The sequence below is a fragment of the Pongo abelii genome, chromosome 12 (genome assembly GCF_028885655.2).
Source record: "Pongo abelii isolate AG06213 chromosome 12, NHGRI_mPonAbe1-v2.0_pri, whole genome shotgun sequence".
NCBI classification, from domain to species: domain Eukaryota; kingdom Metazoa; phylum Chordata; class Mammalia; order Primates; family Hominidae; genus Pongo; species Pongo abelii.
The window spans coordinates 62,039,320-62,060,835 of NC_071997.2; the positions used below are offsets into that span (position 1 = coordinate 62,039,320).

The 21,516-nt window shown below is 40.2% G+C and overlaps 1 protein-coding gene across 1 annotated transcript; it reads left to right on the forward strand.

The window, feature by feature from the left end:
* The first annotated feature begins 13,441 nt into the window (after nt 1-13,441).
* Nucleotides 13,442-20,162, forward strand: FAM136A (family with sequence similarity 136 member A). Its single transcript, XM_054548078.2, has 3 exons — nt 13,442-13,620; nt 14,561-14,701; nt 18,664-20,162. Exons 1-3 carry the CDS (start codon nt 13,534-13,536, stop codon nt 18,850-18,852), a joined length of 417 nt encoding a protein of 138 aa, XP_054404053.1. The 5' UTR covers nt 13,442-13,533; the 3' UTR covers nt 18,853-20,162.
* Nucleotides 20,163-21,516: the final 1,354 nt, after the last annotated feature.

A 21,516-nucleotide genomic window follows, 5' to 3' on the forward strand; every position in this document is an offset into this window, starting at 1 on the left:
TCACTGCAACCTCCGCCTCCCGGATTCAAGCGATTCTTCTGCCCCAGCCTCCTGAGTAGCTGGGACCACAGGCATGCACCACCACGCCTGGCCAATTTTTGTATTTTTAGAGAGACGGGGTTTCGCCATATTGGCCAGGCTGGTCTCGAACTCCTGACTTCATGATCTGCCCACCTCGGCCTCCCAAAATGCTGGGATAACATCCGTGAGCCATTGTGCCCAGCCCCCCTTTTTTTTTTTTTTTTTTTTTTTGAGATGGAGTCTTGCTCTGTCACCCAGGCTGGAGTGCAGTGGTGCAATCTCAGTTCACTACAACCTCCACCTCCTGGTTTCCAGCAATTCTCCTGCCTCAGCCTCCTGAATAGCTGGGTTTACAGGCAAGCACCACCATGCCTGGCTAATTTTTGTATTTTTAGTAGAAACAGGGTTTCACCATGTTGGCCAGGCTGGTCTCGAACTCCTGACCTCAAGTGATCCACCCACCTCAGCCTCCCAAAGTGCTGGAATTACAGTCATAAGCCATTGCGCCCAGCCAAAAACTTTTTATATTTAAAATACAGATGGGGTCTCACTGTGTTGCCCAGGCTGGTCTCAAACTCCCAAGCTCAATGGATCCTCTCACTTCAGCTTGCCAAAGTGCTATGATTATAGGCATGAGCCGCCATGTCTACCTTTACTTTTTCATTTAAATTTAAGTAACAGCATGTAGCTAAGTGGCTGCCATCCTGGATGGCACAGTAGATAGTCTATCTACAATAAACAAATCTTTGAAATGTAAACTTACAAAATTAATCGAGATTGTTAAAATAGCATCATCCATTCTTTATATTGGAGTTGCCCCCGCCACCCCCCTGCACACCTAGTTGTTAAGTTTGAAAACTAACCAAAAAGGAGGGAAAGAATTTCTAATGTGAGCTCCCTTCTGCTGGGTGGCAAGGACATAATCTCAATCAATTTGGGAGTTCATCCTCAAGTTTCATCTGGTGGGAAGGTGGGTAGGATCATCTGTCCACACTGGCATCTGCGAGGGAAAAGATCTCCATTCTTGGCTCACACCAGCTGCCTCAGAGTCATTCCTCTTCCCAATGACAAGATTTCTCCAGATCCAGTTCTCTCAGATACTTCTGGGCTCTGGGCTCCTCTCAGCTGCCTGGAGATCATAGGCAGTTCCCATTCTGGGCCATGGGAAAGAGATACCGTCGGGCTGTCTGTGGCCCTATCTAGTTTCATGCTACTCTAGGGCAGCTCCTACTCACACTGAGCCTTGGAGAACCCTGTGGACTGCCTAAGGCCCCCTCTGCCTAGACCCACCATGCAGCCATCACCCCTCTGGAGCCTAGCCAACTCCCTGGGACTCTACAAAGGCAGACATGACCCCTTTGCTCCTGGATTGCTCAGCCTACCTGGGGGATTCTATCAACCGCCATCCCAGGACTTACTCAAATCTTTACACTTGAATTATAATTTCAGTCCTTTTCTGCTTAACATTGGTCACTGGCTGTATGCGATGTTTCCTCTTATTTGTATATGACATGGAAACATTTGTAATATAATTGTAAAAGCAAGATACCAGAGTATATATATTTTATTACTACAATTTTTATTTATTTACTTATTTATTGAGATGGAGTCTTGCCCTGTCACCAGGCTGGAGTGCAATGGTGCGATCTCGGCTCACTGCAACCTCCACCTCCCAGGTTCAAGCAATTCCTCTGCCTTAACCTCCCGAGTAGCTGGGACTACAAGCACGTGCCACCATGCCCGACTAATTTTCTGTATTTTAGTAGAGATGGGGTTTCACCATGTTGGCCAGGATGGTCTCGATCTCCTGACCTCATGATCCACCCACCTCAGCCTCCCAAAGTGCTGGGATTACAGGCGTGAGCCACCGTGCCTGGCAGGACAACAATGTTTTTAAAAACCCATATAGAAAAAAAAAAAGACAGGAAAGAAATAAATCAAGACCATATAGATGAAAGTGTGACCCTGGAGATGACAGAACACCTAGAAAAAAGAGACATGGAGCTGCCATATGAGCTCTAGAATGCTTACCTTCAGATGATATATGAGAAACAAACATTTATCATGTTTCAACAAAAGAAAGAAATCAAAAATTTAACAGTGGTATTTGAAGTAGTAGGATAGCTGGGTATGGTGGCGCATGCCTGTAATCCCAGCTACTAGGGAAGCTGAGGCAGGAGAATTGCTTGAACCCAGGAGATGGAGGATCAGTGAGCCAAGATCACGCCACTGCACTACAGCCAGGACAGCAGAGTGAGGCTCCGTATAAAAAAATCAATCAGTCAATCAATCAAAATACATAAATAAATAAAGTTGTAGGGTAGTATTATGGATTTTTGCATTTTTATCTATTCATTGTTGCTTTTCTCTGGTTTCCAAATATTTCTAGTAATCTGATTACCTGTATAATGAAATTAATAAGGGGTTAGTACGTGCCAGACACTAGGCAAAGAATTGGTGAAAAGCAATGAACAAAACAGACGTGGTCTCTCTCCTCATAGAGTTTTTAATCTAGCAAAGAAAATAAACGTGGGACAAGTAATGAACAATAGTGATGGGCACCATCACAGACAAGTACAGAGAGCCAAGAAAATGACAGAGGAGCATACAGAGTGGGAAGGGGGCAATCAGAGAAGTCTTTTTTAAAAAAACATTTTGCCGGCCGGGCATGGTGGCTCACACCTATAATCCCAGCACTTTGGGAGGCAGAGGCGGACAGATCACGAGGTTAGGAGTTAGAGACCAACCTGACCAACATAGTGAAACCCCATCTCTACTAAAAATACAAAAATTAGCTGAGCATGGTGGTGCACACCTGTAGTCCCAGCTACTCAGCAGGCTGAGGCAGGAGAAGTGCTTAAACCAGGGAGGCAGAGGTTGTGGTGAGATGAGATCGCTCCACTGCACTCCAGCCTGGGCAACAGAGTGAGACTCCATCTCAAAAAAAAAAAAAAAATTATGCCATAAGAAAAGTCTTTTTGATTCTATATAGCAAGTTCCCACTAATCAAAAGATTGAAATTATAGAGTGTGTTTACTGACCATAATGCAATCACGCCTGCAATTGATAAAAAGTTACCTAAAAATACCCATATGTTTAGAAATTAAGAAATATATTTTGGTCTGGCGCAATAGCTCGTGCCTGTAATTCCAGCACTTTGGGAGGCCAAGGTGGGAGGATCACGTGAGCCCAGGAAGAGACCAGCCAGGACAACATGGCAAGACCCCGTCTCTACCAAAAGAAATACAAAAATTAGCCAACCGTGGTGGCATGTGCCTGTAGTCCCAACTACTTGGGAGGCTGGGGTGGGAGGATCGCTTGAGCCCAGGAGGCAGAGGCTGCAGTGAGCTGAGATTGTGCCAGTACACCTCAGCCTGGGAGAAAAGCCAGACCCTACCTCAAAAAATATATGTGTGTATGTGTGTGTGTGTATGTGTGTGTGTGTATTTCTAAAAAATCCCATGGGTCAAATAATTCATATGGAAATTAGAAAACATTTGAACTAAAAAACTACATGTCAAAACTTGTGGCAGTGTAAAGCTAAAGCAGTACTAAAAGAAACACTTATAACCATAAAATGCAAATAACTAGAAGAAAGGCTGAATAAAAATAAATATAATTTTTGTTTGTTTGTTTGTGTTTTGTTTTTTTGAGATGGAGTCTTGCTCTGTTGCCCAGGCTGGAGTGCAGTGGCACAATCTCGGCTCACTGCAACCTCCACCTCCCAGGTTCAAGAGATTCGCCTGCCTCAGCCTCCCAAGTAGCTGGGATTACAGGCGCCAGCCACCATGCCTGGCTAATTTTTGTATTTTAGTAGAGATGGGGTTTCACCATATTAGCCAGGTTGGTCTCGAACTCTAAACATCAGGTGATCCACCCACCTCAGCCTCCCAAAGTGCTGGGATTACAGGCATGAGCCACCGCGCCCAGCCAGTTTTTTGTTGTTGTTGTTTTGTTTTGTTTTGTTTTGTTTTTGAGACAGAGTCTCACTCCATCACCCAGGCTGGAGTGCAATGCGCAATCTCAGCTCACTGCAACCTCCACCTCCCGGGTTCAAGCAATTCTCCTGCCTCAGCCTCTCAAGTAGCTGGGATTACAGACACCTGCCACCATGCCCAGCTAATTTTTGCATTTTTACTAGAGACGGGGTTTCGCCTTGTTGGTCAGGCTAGTCTCGAACTCCTAAACTCAGGTAATCTGCCCACCTCGGCCTCCCAGAGTGCTGAGATTACAGGCGTGAGCCACCACACCCAGCCAAATATAATTTTTTAACATCTCAAGAATACTTTCAAATCTTAGAGCTAAGAAACTTGTATTTTGTTTTTTGAGACAGGGTCTCACTTTGTCACCCAGGCTGGAGTGCTGGGGCACAATCATAGCTCACTGGAGCCTCCATGTCCTGGGCTCAAGCAATCGTCCCACCTCAGCCTCCTGAGTAGCTGAGACAACAGATATGCACCACCATGCCCGGCTAATTTTTTTATTTTTTGTTCAGGCAGGATCTCCCTATATTGCCCAGGTTGGTCTCAAACTCCTGGCCTCAAGTGATCCTCCCTCCTCGGCCTCCCAAAGTGCTAGGATTGCAGCTATGAGCCATCCTGCCCAGCCAGAACGATTTTTTTTAAAACAAAACACAAAAAGAATTAACCATAAAGGGAAAAAATATAAATAGGATTACGTTTAAATTAAGGACTTATTAATACTGTTTAAAAACTGAAAAGTCCATGAAGTAGGAGAAAATATTGTAACACATATAACTGACAAAGAGCCATTACAAGACTATATAAATATATTCGACAGGCCAGGCTTGGTGGTGCAGGCCTGTAATCCCAGCACTTTGGGAGGCCAAGGCAGGTGGAACACAAGGTCAGGAGTTCAAGACCAGCCTGGCCAAGATGGTGAAACCCAGTCTCTACTAAAAATACAAAAAATTAGCCAGGCAGGTGGTGCGCACCTGTGATCCCAGCTACTTCGGAGGCTGGGGCAGAGAATTGCTTGAACCTGGGAGGTGGAGGTTGCAGTGAGCCAAGATCACGCCACTGTGCTCCAGACTGGGCAAAAGAGCGAGACTCTATTTCAAAAAAATAAAATAAAACATATAGAATATATATATATAGAATATATATATAGAATATATATAGAATATATATATAGAATATATATAGAATATATATATAGAATATATATAGAATATATATATAGAATATATATATAGGATATATATAGAGAGAGAATATATATATATATATTCAACAAGCCAACAAGTAAATGACCACTCCATAGGAAGATTTATTTTTTATTTTTTGAGATGGAATTTTGCTCTGCCACCCAGGCTGGAGTGCAGTGGAGCAATCTCAGCTCACTGCAACCTCTGCCTCCCAGGTTTAAGCGATTCTCCTGCCTCAGCCTCCTGAGTAGTTGGGATTACAGTCCCGTGCCACCATGCCTGGCTAATTTTTGTATTTTTAGTAGAGACAGGGTTACACCATGTTGGTCAGGCCAGTCTCAAAATCCTGGCTTCAAGTGATCCGTCTGGCTTCAAGTGATCAATCTGCCTCGGCCTCCCAGAGTTCTGGGATTATAGGCTTGAGCCACCAACCTAGCCACAATAGGAAGATTTAAACAGGATCAACTGTAGTAGGCCAGGCAATAACAATAATAATAGTGGCTTTAGGGTGATAACAGTAAGCTAGAGAGATGTGAACAGATTCAAGAGATATTTACATAATTGGATATTTATAATCATAAAACATTTGCTTTACTTTATATTTAATAATGTACGTATATAAAATAATTATTCAACCAAAGTTTTGAATATATATGTTTTTTTTGGCAGAGAGCTCTGAAGCAATTGTGTGTGTGTGTGTGTGTATATATATATTTATATATTTTTATATATTTATATATATATTTATATATATTTTTATATTTTTATATATATTTATATATTTATATATATTTTATATATTTATATATATATTTATTTCTATTTATTTATATATATTTATATATATTTATATATATTTAAATATATTTATATATATATTTATATATATTTATATATATATTTATATATATTTTTATATATATTTATATATATTTATATATATATTTATATATATTTATATATATTTATATATTTATATATATTTATATATATTTATATATATTTATATATATTTATATATATTTATATATATTTTTATATATTTATATATTTATATACATATTTATATATATTTATATATATTTATATATATTTATATATTTATATATATTTATATATTTATATATTTATATATTTATTTATATATTTATATATTTATATATTTATATATTTATAAATATTTATATATATTTATATATTTTTTTATTTTTTTATATATTTATATATATTTATATATATTTATATTTTTTTATATATTTATATATGTTTATATATATTTATATATTTATATATTTATATATATTTATATATATTATATATTTATAAATATATTTATATATATTATATATTTATAAATATATTTATATATATTTATATATATTTATATTTATATATATTTATATATAAAAATATTTATAAATATTTATATATATAAATATTTATAAATATTTATATATTTTTTATATATTTATAAATATTTATATATTTATGTATATTTATATATAGTTATAAATATTTATATATTTATATATATTTATATATATTTATAAACATTTATTTATATATATATTTTTATATATTTATAAATATTTATATATATTTATGTATATATTTTTATATATTTATAAATATTTATATTTTTTTATATATTTATAGATTTATAAAGATTTATATATATTTTTATATATTATATATTATAAATATATTTTTATATATTTATATATTTATATATTATATATTTATATTTTTATATATTTATATATTTATATGTTATATATTTATATATTTATATATTATATATTTATATATATTATATATTTATAAACATATTTTTATATTTTTATATATTTATATATATTTATATATGTTTATATATTTATATATGTTTATATATATTTGTATATTTATATATGTTTATATATATTTATAGATATTTATATATTTATATATGTTTATATATAGTAATATATATTTATACATATATTTATATATTTATATATTTACATATATTTACATATATTTTTATATATTTACATATATTTATATATATTTTTATATATTTACATATATTTACATATATTTATATATTTATATATTATATTAATATATATTCACATATAGATGTATATATATATTTATATTTTTTATATATATTTATATATATTTATATATATTTATTTATTTGTATATTTATATATTTATATATTTATATATATTTTTATATATTTAAATATTTTTATATATTTATGTATATTTATATGTATGTATATTTATATATTTATATATTTATATATCTTTTTTTTATATTTTTATATATTTATATTGTTTATATATTTATATATGTTTATATATTTATATATGTTTATATATGTATAGATATTTATATATGTTTATATATATTATATATGTTTAGATATATAATATATAGATATATATTTATATATATTTATATATAATTTATATATATGTATATATATTTATATATAATTTATATATATGTATATATATTTATATATAATTAATATATATTTATATATATTTATATATAATTTATATATACATTTATATATATTTATATATACATTTATATATATTTATATATTTATATGTATTTATATATTTATATATTTATATATATTTCTATGTATTTATATATTTATGTATTTATATATTTATATATTTATATATTTATATATATTTATATATATTTATATATATTTATATATTTATATATATTTATATATATTTATATATATTTATATATTTATATATTTATATATTTTTATATATTGATATATATTTATATATTTTTATATATTTATATATTTATATATAGTCATATTTATATATTTATATATATTTATATGTATTTATATATTTATATATTTATATATTTATATGTATTTATATATGTATTTATATATTTATATATATTTATATATATTTATATGTATTTATATATTTATATATTTATATATTTATATATATTTATATGTATTCATATATTTATATATATTTATATGTATTCATATATTTATATATATTTATATGTATATATTTATATATTTATATGTATTTATATATTTATATATATTTATATGTATTTATATATTCATATGTATTTATATGTATTTATATATTTATATATATTTGTATGTATTTATATATTTATATATTTATATATTATATATTTATATTTATATTTATTTATATTTTTGTATTTATATATTCATATATTTTTATATATTTATATATATTTATATATTTATATTCATATATATTTATACATTTATATATTTATATATATTTATATGTTTATATATTTATATATTCATATATATTTATATATTTATATGTTTATATATTTATATATATTCATATATATTTATATATTTATATATTTATATATATTTTTATATTAATATATTTATATATATTTATATATTTATATATTTATATATTTATATATTTATATATTTATGTATATTTATATATTTATAGATTTATAGATTTATAGATTTATATATATTTTTATATATTTATTTTTATATATATTCATATATTTATATTTATATACATTTGTATATATTTATATATTTATATTTATATACATTTATATATATTTATATTTATATACATTTATATATTTATATATTTATATTTATATACATATATATTTATATTTATATACATTTATATATATTCATATATTTATATTTATATACATTTATATATTTATATTTATATATATTTATATATTTATATTTATATATATTTATATATTTTATATATTTATATATGTATTTATATATTTATATATTTATATACAATATACAATATACAATATATATTTATATATTTTATATAGAGAGAGAGATAGATTTTTTTTAACCTGAGACAAGGTCTCTGTCGCACAGGCTGGAGTGCAGTGGCGTGATCTCGGTTCACTGCAATCTCTGCCTCTCGGTTTCAAGTGATTCTCATGTCTCAGCCTCCCGAATATCTGGTATTACAGGCATTCGCCGCCATGCCCAGCTAATTTTTGTATTTTTAGTAGAGGCGGGGTTTCGCCGTGTTGGCCAGGCTGGTCTCGAACTCCTGGCCTCAAGTGATCCACCCGCCTTGGCCTCCCAAAGTGCTGGGAATACAGGCGTGAGCCATCATGCCCGGCCAGCAATTGAATATATTTTTAAAAAGTACTTGTGACTTCCAAAATGTTGACTGAATTCTTCATTCTGCAGAAGACAGTGTTCTTTGCTTGTAAGTTTTCTTTTCCCCAGCAAGGCATCATAATCGACCAGGGAGTATCATGACTAGAGAGTGATAACACTTCAAGCTCATTCTTGTTGGCATTAATTTAAAAAAAAGTGATAACATGAGAATTGCTTTCTAAATTATCCGTTTGATTGATAAAGGTTCATCTGGAAGTCTTTAACCAAGATTGTCCATAGCTGGGTTTCTGGCTATCACCCATAGCTAACCTGAGGGTTAGAAAAGGTAGCAGCATCTAGCAAAATTCACTTCCTCCCCTCATCCCGGGCCTCCTGGCCCCCATTTATCTCACCCACATCCTGAACATGAGCAAATAGGAAAGAGCCCTAGTGCTTCTTGTGCCATCATTTGTCTCTGGCAGAGAGGCTGAGAGTACTTCTACCACTGCGGGGCCTGCGTTCACAGGATGGCATGCAGGAGGGGTGGGAAAGGAATCAAGATGACAGAACTGACTACCCAGGATTCTGAAAGAGCTGTGACTTGTTTCCAGTGAGTCAGCCCAGGCTTGAGCCAGATAATCCTAAAACCTCATTTCCCACCCTTAAAGCACCAGGGTAATAGCACAGACAGGTATCTGAGCTTCCTAACATGAGATTAAACTCCGCTTCCACCATGATTCCCATGGGATTTCCACAGCCAACTAACTGGAAGTCGGGAATCATTTTTCTTTTTTTTTTTCTTTTTTTTTTTTTTTTTGAGGCAGAGTCTCGCTCTGTCACCCATGCTGGAGTGCAGTGGCACCATCTCAGCTCACTGCAACCTCCACCTCCTGAGTTCAAGTGATTCTCCCACCTCAGCCTCTGAGTAGCTGTGATTGCAGGTGTGTGCCACTATGCCCAGCTAATGTTTTTATATTTTTAGTAGAGATGGGGTTTCACCACATTGGCCAGGCTGGTCTCAAGCTCCCGGCCTCAAGTGACTGCCTGCCTCGGCCTCCCAATGTGCTGGAATTACAGATGTGAGCCACTGCCCCAGCCAAGAATCATTTTTCATAAATACTAAAATACCATTCAATTTGTGTATACAAACTAACAAGGCTGCATTACTCAAGGACTTTTAAACTCATTTTAGCGTGATTAACTTGGCTCCTACAAGTAGGAGCTGTTGGAGAGGTTCTGTCTGGCATTTTAGGAATGAAGGAAAAGTGAGTAGTTTCAGATTGTGCTATAAAGAAGAAAGAAAGAACTTTCTGTGGAATATGGGACATAAGTATAAACATTAAGTCAGTCACAAGAGAGATTTCCTACTTTTTCTAGTCTGGAGTTAGCCCATCAGGATTGGAATTCTAGCTCCACCAGTTTATAAATGTGCAATCTCTGGCAAGTGGTTTCATCTCCCTAGGCCTCAGTTTTCTGCCCTGAGTGAGAGAAAAGAGGAAAGTACCCCCCTCATAGGGTGCTTTGTCATGGAAATTAAATGAGATCATCCCATGGAAGGCACTTCCATGGCACATTATTTAATAGTTGGCGTCACCCTGATTCCAGCTGCTGCTGGGAGCCACCTGTAGTCGAGCTTGAAGTGAACAGGCTGTCTCAAGACCCTGGACTGTGATTTATGGGGAGATACTCACACTTGTACTCACTAGAGAGGGCCTGGCGCTGGAAGAACACAGCTTGCTTGCTTGCTTGCTTGCTTTTTTTTTTTTTTTTCAGACAAAGTCTCACTTTGTTGCCCAGGCTGGAGTGCAGTGACGTGATCTCAGCTCACTGCAACCTCTACCTCCCGGATTCAAGCGATTCTCCTGTCTCAGCCTCCCAAAGTAGCCAGGACTACAAGTGCCTGCCACCATGCCCGACTAATTTTTGTGTTTTTAGTAGAGACGGGGTTTCACCATGTTGGCCAGGCTGGTCTCAAACTCCTGACCTCAAGTGATCCACCTGCCTCAGCTCCCCAAAGTGCTGGGATTACAGGCGTGAGCCACCACGCCCAGTCAGAACACAGCTTTCTTCAAAGAAGCTTAAGTTGAGTCAAACTCCCCACTGCCCTCAAACTAGAGTTCTCCTGCCATCTAGCGCCCAATGGCAGAAAATGGTTAAATTCCAATGACGGCCCCATTCCTTTGTTCCACCCCCACCCCCACCTTGCACCCCCATGCCTAACATGGCTTTCTCTTCAGCCTCATATGCCAAGCAAACACCCACTCATTTCAATTCAATTCAAAGCCTCAATTCAAGCCTTATCTCCTCTAAGAAAACTTTCCTGAGGAACCCGGATGGCTCACTCCCTCCTTGCCAGCCTGGGCCACCTCCTCCAGCACACCTCTTCCAACGCTGCCCCTTCCCCTTCTCCACGGAGTGTGCGTTTCCCTTCTCCACTGCTCCCCTCTGGACCCGCAACCCTAGCTAATGTATTCGATAAATGAATGCACACGACAGTACTGTTATGGGTGGGACAGTGAGGCATTCCAAAAAAAACTGCTCCAGGAATTCAGAAACAGTTTCATGTTGCTGGCATATAAGTGCTTCATTGATGACTGCTTCATTGATGATCAGTAGCCCCTGCTTTGTCTCTGAAGTTCATTTTTTATTAGAAATAAATGCATAAACATACAGCTACCCCGTGATCCAACAATCCCATTTCTAGATATTTACCCAAAAGAAAAGAAAATCTGTGTCTACAAAAGACCTGGTCCAGGACTAGGTGGTGGTGCATGCCCATAATCTCTTTGATAGGCAGAGGCAGGAGGATAGCTTGAGGCCTGGAGTTTGAGACCAGCCTGGACAACATAGCAAGATCTCATCTCCAAAAGAAAAAAAAATGGTCAAGGATGTTCATAGTCACCACTTTATTCATAATAGCTACTAACTGGAAAAGACCCAAACACCCATCAGCAGGGGAATGGATCAACAAATGTGGGCCGGGCCCAGTGCCTCATGCCTGCAATCTCAGCACTTTGGGAGGCCGAGGTGTGTGGATCCCTTGAGCTCAGGAGTTGGAGACCAGCTTGGCTAACATGGTGAAACCCCGTGTCTACAAAAAAAAAAAAAAAAAATTAGCCAGGCATGGTGGCACATGCCTGTAATCCCAGCTACTCGGGAGGCTGAGGCATGAGAATCACTTGAACCAGGGAGGTGGAGGCTGCAATGAGCCGAGACCACATCACTGCACTCCAGCCTGGGTGACAGAATGAGACCCGGTCTCAAAAAACAACAACGACAAATGTGGTATATCCATTCAATAGAATACTACTCAGTAGCAAAAAAGAACGAACAACACAGCTCAATCTCGAAAGCATTAGGCTAAGCACTTTTTAGTAATATGCTAAAAAAGCCAGACAGAAAAGGCATACTTACTGGATAATAACATACATATGACATTCTAGAAAGAGAAAATGTAATCTACAGTGACAGAAGCAGACCAGTTAGGGCAGGGGTGGGGAGATGGGGTAGAAAGAACGGAGATTGGGACAAGACAGAGTTTGGGTTTTTGTTGTTGTTTAGAGACAGAGTCTCACTCTGTCGCCCAGGCTGGAATGCAATGGCGTGATTTCGGCTCACTGCAACCTCTCCCTCCCGGGTTCAAGCAATTCTCCTGCCTCAGCCTACCAAATAGCTGGGACTACAGGCATGTGCCACCACACCCGGCTAATTTTTGTATTTTTATTAGAGACGGGGTTTCGCCAGGTTGGCCAGGTTGGTCTCAAACTCCTGAGCTCAGGTGATCCACCTGCCTCAGCCTCCCAAAGTGCTGGGATTACAGGCGTAAGCCACCGCACCCGGTGGACAAGGTTTGTTAAAACTCATCAAGCAGCACGCCTAAGATCTGGGCATTTATCTGTATGTAAATTACATTAAATAATTTTAAAGAAAGTAAAGGGAGGGATCAAGGGAGGGGAGGAGGAAAGGCAGGTAGCAGCCGCTGGGCAGGTGTCCCGGTGACCGGTTCTCAAGAGGGAGGAGGGCGGTGGGCTCGCGGACACCAGCATGCAGTGGCTCCGTTCGGCCGCCAGGGGGGGGCGTGGGCCCTGGAAGGGCGGGCGGCGAAGGGCGGCGAAGGGCGGTGAGGGGGCGGGCCCGTACGCCGATTCCATATGGGCGCCGGCGCGGAGCGCCGCGGGGCAGCGCGGGGTCGCCATGGCGGAGCTGCAGCAGCTCCGGGTGCAGGAGGCGGTGGACTCCATGGTGAAGAGTCTGGAAAGAGAGAACATCCGGAAGATGCAGGTAGCGGGGCTGGGGCCGAACCGGGACCCCCTTCTCAGCGGGTGGGTTCCGGGCCCTTCCCTCAGCCACCACGCGACGCCTGGCACTGCAGCCCGCGTCCCCGCAGACCGGGTGTGGGCGGCCCTGGGGTCGCCGCGGCGGCCTCGTACAGGACTTTGGAAGCTTTGGCGGATCGGATGAAATCCGTGTGCCCTCGCCATGCCCGTGGCTGTTTTCCGCCCCTTCCAGCCCGGGGCAGGAGCGTCCCCGGCAGCAAGTGGGAAGCCCCTAGTGGCAGGCGCTCGCCCCACCACCTTCCCCTCTTACGCGGCCCCTTCCGCAGGTGAGCGGCCCGAGGCCCAGCAGAGGCGCTGCCAACGTGAAAGACCAAAGGCGAGGGCTTCCGGCCTCCCCGATGGCCAGGTCATGCCCGCTTCTCTTGCGCCCAACCTCGCTTCACATAGCGCGGGTTTTTACACTGTTCTCTGAGCCCCGCAATGCCTCTGTGTGTCGGTCCTGCTTCTCTCGCGGAGTATGCGTTTCCCAGATAGTGCCCCTTGAGTCATTGATTAGTGGGTCGGCTGCCCTCTGGTGGAATTTGTATTACTAGGTTGCTGACCTGTGAACCCCGTGCAAGAGGCACCTGGTTTTCAGAATTTGGCTTCGTCAGACCACCCTACCCTCACCCACTCGGGCGAACCTCTGTTCACCCAACCATCGGTGCAACAGGTGCCGATGAGCTAGCAGCAAGGAGACCATGAAACACTACACTAGACATTGAGAATAATTTTTCCCAGTGGTGGTTTTAAGGTCCTGGTGTCTATTCTCAGGGAAGGTGAAAGCAGAAGGTGGAGAGGGAGATGCAAATATCCACGTGGCCTTCTAACTCCTGTAGTGCTCCATAGTCATCTCTGTCCCCAGAGGCTTTCCTACCTAACCTCTCTCTGCCCTTTCTCCCCAGGGTCTCATGTTCCGGTGCAGCGCCAGCTGTTGTGAGGACAGCCAGGCCTCCATGAAGCAGGTGCACCAGTGCATCGAACGTTGCCATGTGCCTCTGGCTCAAGCCCAGGCTTTGGTCACCAGTGAGTTGGAGAAGTTCCAGGTGAGAAATATCCTAGACAGAGCACTCTAGTCCTTGATACAGACTTTTCCAGGAGATGACAAGCATTTGTTCAAAACTCTTGGCTTTAGTGTTTTGGTTCTGTTAACACTTGTGATAGTGATGGCTAACCAGTTTTCACAGGGTTTGAAATTTTGGAAAAAGCCTTGGCGGTCGAGTGTCTTAAGTTGAACATCATTTCCTATAGAAATGATGTAGGCCGAGCGCGGAGGCTCACGCCTGTAATCCCAGCACTTTGGGAGACTGAGGCAGGTGGATCATGAGAGCAGGAGATCAAGACCATCCTGGCCAACATGGTGAAACCCCATCTCTACTAAAATACAAAAAATTAGCCGGGTGTGGTGGCACGCACCTGTAGTCCCAGATACTAGGGAGGCTGAGGCAGGGGAATCTCTTGAACCCGGGAGGTGGAGTTGCAGTGAGCCAAGATGACGCCACTGCACTTCAGCCTGGCAACAGAGCGAGACTCTGTCTCAAAAAAAAAAAAAAAGAAATGATGTAATGGGGAGTTACCAGAGGAGTTCATGACCAAGAGCCCTTATGCAGTTTGTTGGGGAGGAGGCGTTTGTTTGTTCCTTTTGCCATAACCACCAAATACAGTATGTATACTGTGTAGTATAAAGTTTCCTGGCTGGACGCGTAGCTCACTCCTGTAATCCCAACATTTTGGGAGGCCAAAGCGGGTGGATCACGAGGTCAGGAGTTCGAGATCATCCTGGCCAACATGGTGAAACCCCATCTCTACTAAAAATACAGAAATGATCTGGGCATGGTGGCAGGTGCCTGTAATCCCAGCTACTCGGGAGGCTGAGGCGGGAGAATCGCTTGAAACCGGAAGGCACAGGTTGCAGTGAGCCAAGATCACATGCCATTGCACTCCAGCCTGGACAACAAGAGCAAAACTCCGTCTCAAAAAAGAAATAAATAATGTTCGGGCACGGTGGCTCACACCTGTAATCCCAGCACTTTGGGAAGCCGAGGCAGGCAGATGACAAGGTCAGGAGATCCAGACCATCCTGGCTAACACGGTGAAACCCCGTCTCTACCAAAAATACAAAAAATTGGCCGGGTGTGGTGGTGGGTGCCTGTAGTCCCAGCTACTCGGGAGGTTGAGGCAGGAGAATGGCATGAACCCAGGAGGCAGAGCTTACAGTGAGCCGAGATCGCACCACTGCACTCCAGCCTGGGCGACAGAGTGAGACTCCGTCTCAAAAAATAAATTAAATAAAAAAATAAAGTTTCCTAAAACATATATTATTTTTAAAACAGCAGAATCTCTAGAAAGGTAGGATAGCCTTGAAAAGGTACAGATTAGAGGAACACCCTTCCACCATTTTGTGGACTTACACACCCACCCAGGACTGCCCCTACTTGCTATACCTAGAGGGCAGCCCCTCTGTCACTAAGGAGTAGTCATTTATGTTAATCATTATTACTGTTGACTCACTGATTCCTGGCTCACAAGCCCCTCTGAGGTTACCAAAAGAGCTCCCTGTTTCCTTCTCTGGAGCAAAGAGTATCTACAACTTCATTTTACTCCCATCTTCTAAGTATATTTTTCTGGAACCTGGGGGAAGCAAGCCTACTTCCAAGCCAGCCTTTCATAGCCTGAGGTTCCATCCACATGGAAAACTTATACCTAATGTGATACATCTTTACATTCTTCCATTCAAAACACTTCAAAGTTACTGCCATTATGAAGGAATAACTTCTTCAAGAACATGGAACCCCAAAGGGTTTCTTTTTTTTTTTTTTGAGACGGAGTCTCACACTGTTGCCCAGGCTGGACTGCAGTGGCACGATCTCGGCTCACTGCAAGCTCCGCCTCCCAGGTTCACGCCATTCTCCTGCCTCAGCCTCCCGAGTAGCTGGGACTACACGCGCCTGCCACCACGCCCGGCTATTTTTTTGTATTTTTAGTAGAGACGGGGTTTCACCGTGTTAGCCAGGATGGTCTCGATCTCCTGACCTAGTGATCCGCCCGTCTCAGCCTCCCAAAGTGCTGGGATTACAGGCGTAAGCCACCGTGCCCGGCCCCCAAAGGGTTTCTTTGTGTTCTTTTTGACAGCTAATTTTATAGATGGGGTCTTTGAAAATGTGATTCTTGGATTGCTCTATAACTCCCCTTGCATTATCTTTTTAGTCCTTTCCAAGTGGATTTTCACTCTTCACTGGGCCAGAACCACTCCTGCCACTCACCTCCGTGGGGCCGAATCCAGGGGGTCATTTCTCAGTCTTCATCTTACTCTGTCTGCATCATTGACACAGTGGATCCCTCTCCTTCTTTTTTTTTTTTTTGAGACGGAGTCTTGCTCTGTCGCCCAGGCTGGAGAGCAGTGGCGCGATCTCAGCTCACTGCAACCTCCGCCTCCCAGGTTCATGCCATTCTCCTGCCTCAGCCTCCCGAGCAGCTGGGACTACAGGCGCCCACCACCACGCTCAGCTACTTTTTTGTATTTTTAGTAGAGACGGGGTTTCACCGTGTTAGCCAGGATGGCTTCGATCTCCTGACCTCGTGATCCACCCGCCTCGGCCTCCCAAAGTGCTGGGATTACAGGCGTGAGCCACCGCGCCCGGCCCCCTCTCCTTCTTAAAGCACTTTATTCAGTTGGTCACCAGGACATCTCACTCTCCTGGTTTTCTGCCTCCTTCCTTGGCCTCCTTTGCTATCTCTTCCCCACTCCAGCCTCTGAGCATCAGAGTGCCTGGGGCTGTCCTTGTTTCTTTTCTCCTTTCTGCCTACTTCTCTAGTCTCCTCTAGCCTCATAGCTGTAAATATAATCTCTATGCTGACAGCTCCTGCATTTATATCTGTAGGCCAGAGCTCACTCATAAACTCCACATTCACATATCCAACTAATTCCTCAACATCTCCATTTACTTTGTTTGTCTCTTTCCTCTCACTGGAATGTAAGTTCTGTAAGGGTGAGAACTTTGTTTTACTCATTGCTATATTCCCTAACATTAAAAGAGTGCCTGGCACATAGTAGATGCTCAATAAATATTTGTTGAATTGAATGTTTTCCTGTAGAAAGAACAGACTTTAAAGAATCAATGGCTCACACCTATAATCCCAGCACTTTGGGCGGCTGAGGCGGGTGGATCACCTGAGGTTGGGAGTTTGAGACCAGCCTGACCAACATGGAGAAACCCCATCTCTACTAAAAATACAAAGAAAGTTAGCCGGGCATGGTGGCGCATGCCTGTAATCCCAGCTACTCAGGAGGCTGAGGCAAGAGAATTGCTTGAACCCAGGAGGCGGAGGTTATGGTGAGCCGAGATTGTGTCATTGCACTCCAGCTCAGGCAACAAGAGCAAAACTCCATCTCAAAAAAAAAAGAATCAAGATGTTTGTACATCTTACAGTAACCTCTAGGGACCTCTCATTTCCTGGAAGAATGTTCTGCACAATTTATTCTGTCATTCACCCGCTTTCTAGTAATAGATTGAGCCCTCCTGGTGCCATCTTCTGCTTGAGTCAAGACAGTCTTGGAAAGCCAAACACAGTGGCTCACACCTATAATCCCAACACTTTGGGAGGCCAAGGAGGGAGGATCACTTGAGCCCAGGACTTCAAGACCAGCCTGGGCAACATAGGGAGACCCCATCTCTACAAAAATAAGAAAATGTTAGCCAAGAGTGGTGGCATGTGCCTGTGGTCCTAGCTACTTGAGAGCGGAGGTAGAAAGATAGCATGAGCCTGGGACATTGAGGCTGCAGTAAGCCATAATTGTGCCACCGCAGCGCAGCGCTCCAACCTGGGCAACAGAGTGAGACTCTGTCTCAAAAAAAAAAAAAAAATTGGCCAATCACACTACCATGTCCCTTTAATTGACCAAGATAATACACATTAAACCTGTAGCACAGGGCCTAACACATAATGAGCACGCAGTAAATGGAGGCCTTACTCTCAGCTTTTTCTACCTTCTTCCTTCTTGCCACAGGACCGCCTGGCCCGGTGCACCATGCATTGCAACGACAAAGCCAAAGATTCAATAGATGCTGGGAGTAAGGAGCTTCAGGTGAAGCAGCAGCTGGACAGTTGTGTGACCAAGTGTGTGGATGACCACATGCACCTCATCCCAACTATGACCAAGAAGATGAAGGAGGCTCTCTTATCCATTGGGAAATAAAAGTCTTTGCCAGTGGCCATCAGGGCTGAGGGCAAGAATATATTTTTTATAAGGAATTGGGAATTTTAGTCTTTTAAGCAAAGTTTACGAATGAAGAAATGAAGGATGGCCACAAGTGTAAGGCATATGTCACTTGCCTCTGGACACTGGTTATTTTATGTTTCAGTCCCTAAAAAATGAAATGGAAAAAAGTGGTGCTAAATCGGGTCAGAGATATTACAGGAGAGTTTTAGAGCTTATTATTTCCTGTGGTCAGTGCTTGTCCTGGCAGTAAGGCTCTCCCCTGTAACAAGCCAGAGCCCTCCAAGGTACTGGACCCTTCTTACTACACAGGTACTAACAGGCTGGCAGGTTAGAGTTGGTGGAGTCTGAGGAGAGATATTTTCTCTTTGTTGCCAACATCCTGTTTACCAGAAGTGTCACCACACCATCTTCCATAAGCTGTGAAACAAAATCAATGAGGTCACTAACTTAGAAGGGAAAGAAAGTTTTCTGGGTCTTTGTTTTCTTGATTTTGGGTAATTTATACAAGGGCATACAAGTTGATTTTAAGATGTGGAACTGGGAGGTAGACTAGTTTGGATAAGAACTTTGAAATGTTCCTTGTGGATCCCCATTTCTGGTCATCAAGATGTGGATGTACATTTCTTAAAATTATTACATGCTGCATCTTTCAGCCTGGAGACCGTGCAGAAGCATGAGGTGATGACACACTAATTATGGGAAGCAGAATTACTGGCTGATGGCCCCTGAGGCTGTGTGTAGCAAAATGACAGGACAATCTTGCAGTAACACTTTCCCCTTGAAGAGAAGGGGGTTTTGATTGTGATATATACTAGTATCTAGGAATGAACAGTAAAAAAGGAGCAGTTGGCTACTTGATTACAACAGAGTAATGAAGTACTGGATTTGGAAAAACCTGGTTTTATTACAACAGATGGAATGAAAGCCTACACCTAGCATTGCCTACTTAGCCCCCTGAATTAACAGAGCCCAATTGAGACAAACCCCTGGCAACAGGAAATTCAAGGGAGAAAAAGTAAGCAACTTGGGCTAGGATGAGCTGACTCCCTTAGAGCAAAGGAGAGGCAGCCCCCATTACCAAATACCATTTTTGCCTGGGGCTTGTGCAGCTGGCAGTGTACCTGCCCCAGCATGGCACCTTATTGTTTTGATAGCAACTTTGTTGTATTTTCACCAACTTATTACTTGAAATTATAATATAGCCTGTCCATTTGCTGTTTCCAGGCTGTGATATATTTTCCTAGTGGTTTGGTTTTAAAAATAAATAAGGTTTAATTTTCTCCCCACTATTGTGTTTTCTTTCCTTATATCTGGGTGGTGAATATATAACTTTCTCAGGATGCTTCTCCTTTTAACAGGTTAAATGAGTTTAAAATGTCCAGAAGAGTAGAAATTAGTATGGTTCAGATGCAGAACTGGTTCATTGTAAATGGGAAAAACTTTGAGAGGAGACTAGGACATTGTGACTTGAAGTTCATTAATGTAGAAAAGAAACTGTCTATGAGGCTAAAAAGAGAAATTCATTATCTATGTCAGGTCTCTAGCTTCAACTAAACACTAATAGCAAGTGGTAGTAAAGGTACAAAGCTATGACCCTGCTAGAAAAAATTCAGTGTCTAGGATTTTGAGTACTAAGAGAGTGCAAAATATGTGATGAGTTTAAGTCTTTACTATCATTGATATTTATATAGAGCCATTCCAGAATATCAGGAATTAACTGAATTTTTGAGAACTATCCCCTATTTAAAATCAACAAGGCATTCTATTTTGGTTTAGTCTTCTATAATTTTGGGGTAACAACTGGGAACAAGTCCGAGACCACTTTTTACACATCTTGACATGAAAAAAGAACACCTTATATTAGAAAATGTTTGTGTGCTGCACTTCACGTTTTATATACAGGGGCAATGGCACATCAGTGAGTTCTGGAGGTAGTGTTTGAAAAATTTCAGAACTGCCAGGCATGCTGGCTCACCCCTGTAATCTCAGCACTTTGGGAGCCGGAGGCAGGCAGATCTCTTGAGGCCAGGAATTTGAGAACAGCCTGGGCAACAAAGTGAGACCTCGTCTCTACAAAAAAAATTAGCTGGGTGCAGTGGCGTGTGCCTGTAGTCTCAACAACTCAGGAGGCTGAGGTGGGAGGATTGCTTGAGGCCAGGAGTTCGAGGTTGCAGTGAGCCATGATCACACCATGCTCCCCAGCCTAGGTGATAGAGCAAGACCTCATCTCAAAAAAAAATTTTTTTTGCAAGACCCCTCAGTCGGAAATAGATTGAAATTCTTGGAGACAGGCCCAGTCACCTTACTCTACAATGGTTCAGAGGCTGCTAATTTACATGTTACCGGAACCCTACTTGGTCTGACAGTATGCTGTAGGGATGCCTGCCAAAGAAATATAGAGGCCCGGCCGGGAGCGGGGGCTCACGCCTGTAATGCCAACACTTTGGGAGGCCGAGGCGGGCAGATCACGAGGTCAGGAGATCAAGACCATCCTGGCTAACAGTGAAATACGGTCTCTACTAAAAATACAAAAAATTAGCCCGGCGTGGTGGCGGGCACCTGTAGTCCCAGCTACTCGGGAGGCTGAGGCAGGAGAATGGCGTGAACCCGGGAGGCAGAGCTTGCAGTGAGCCGAGATCG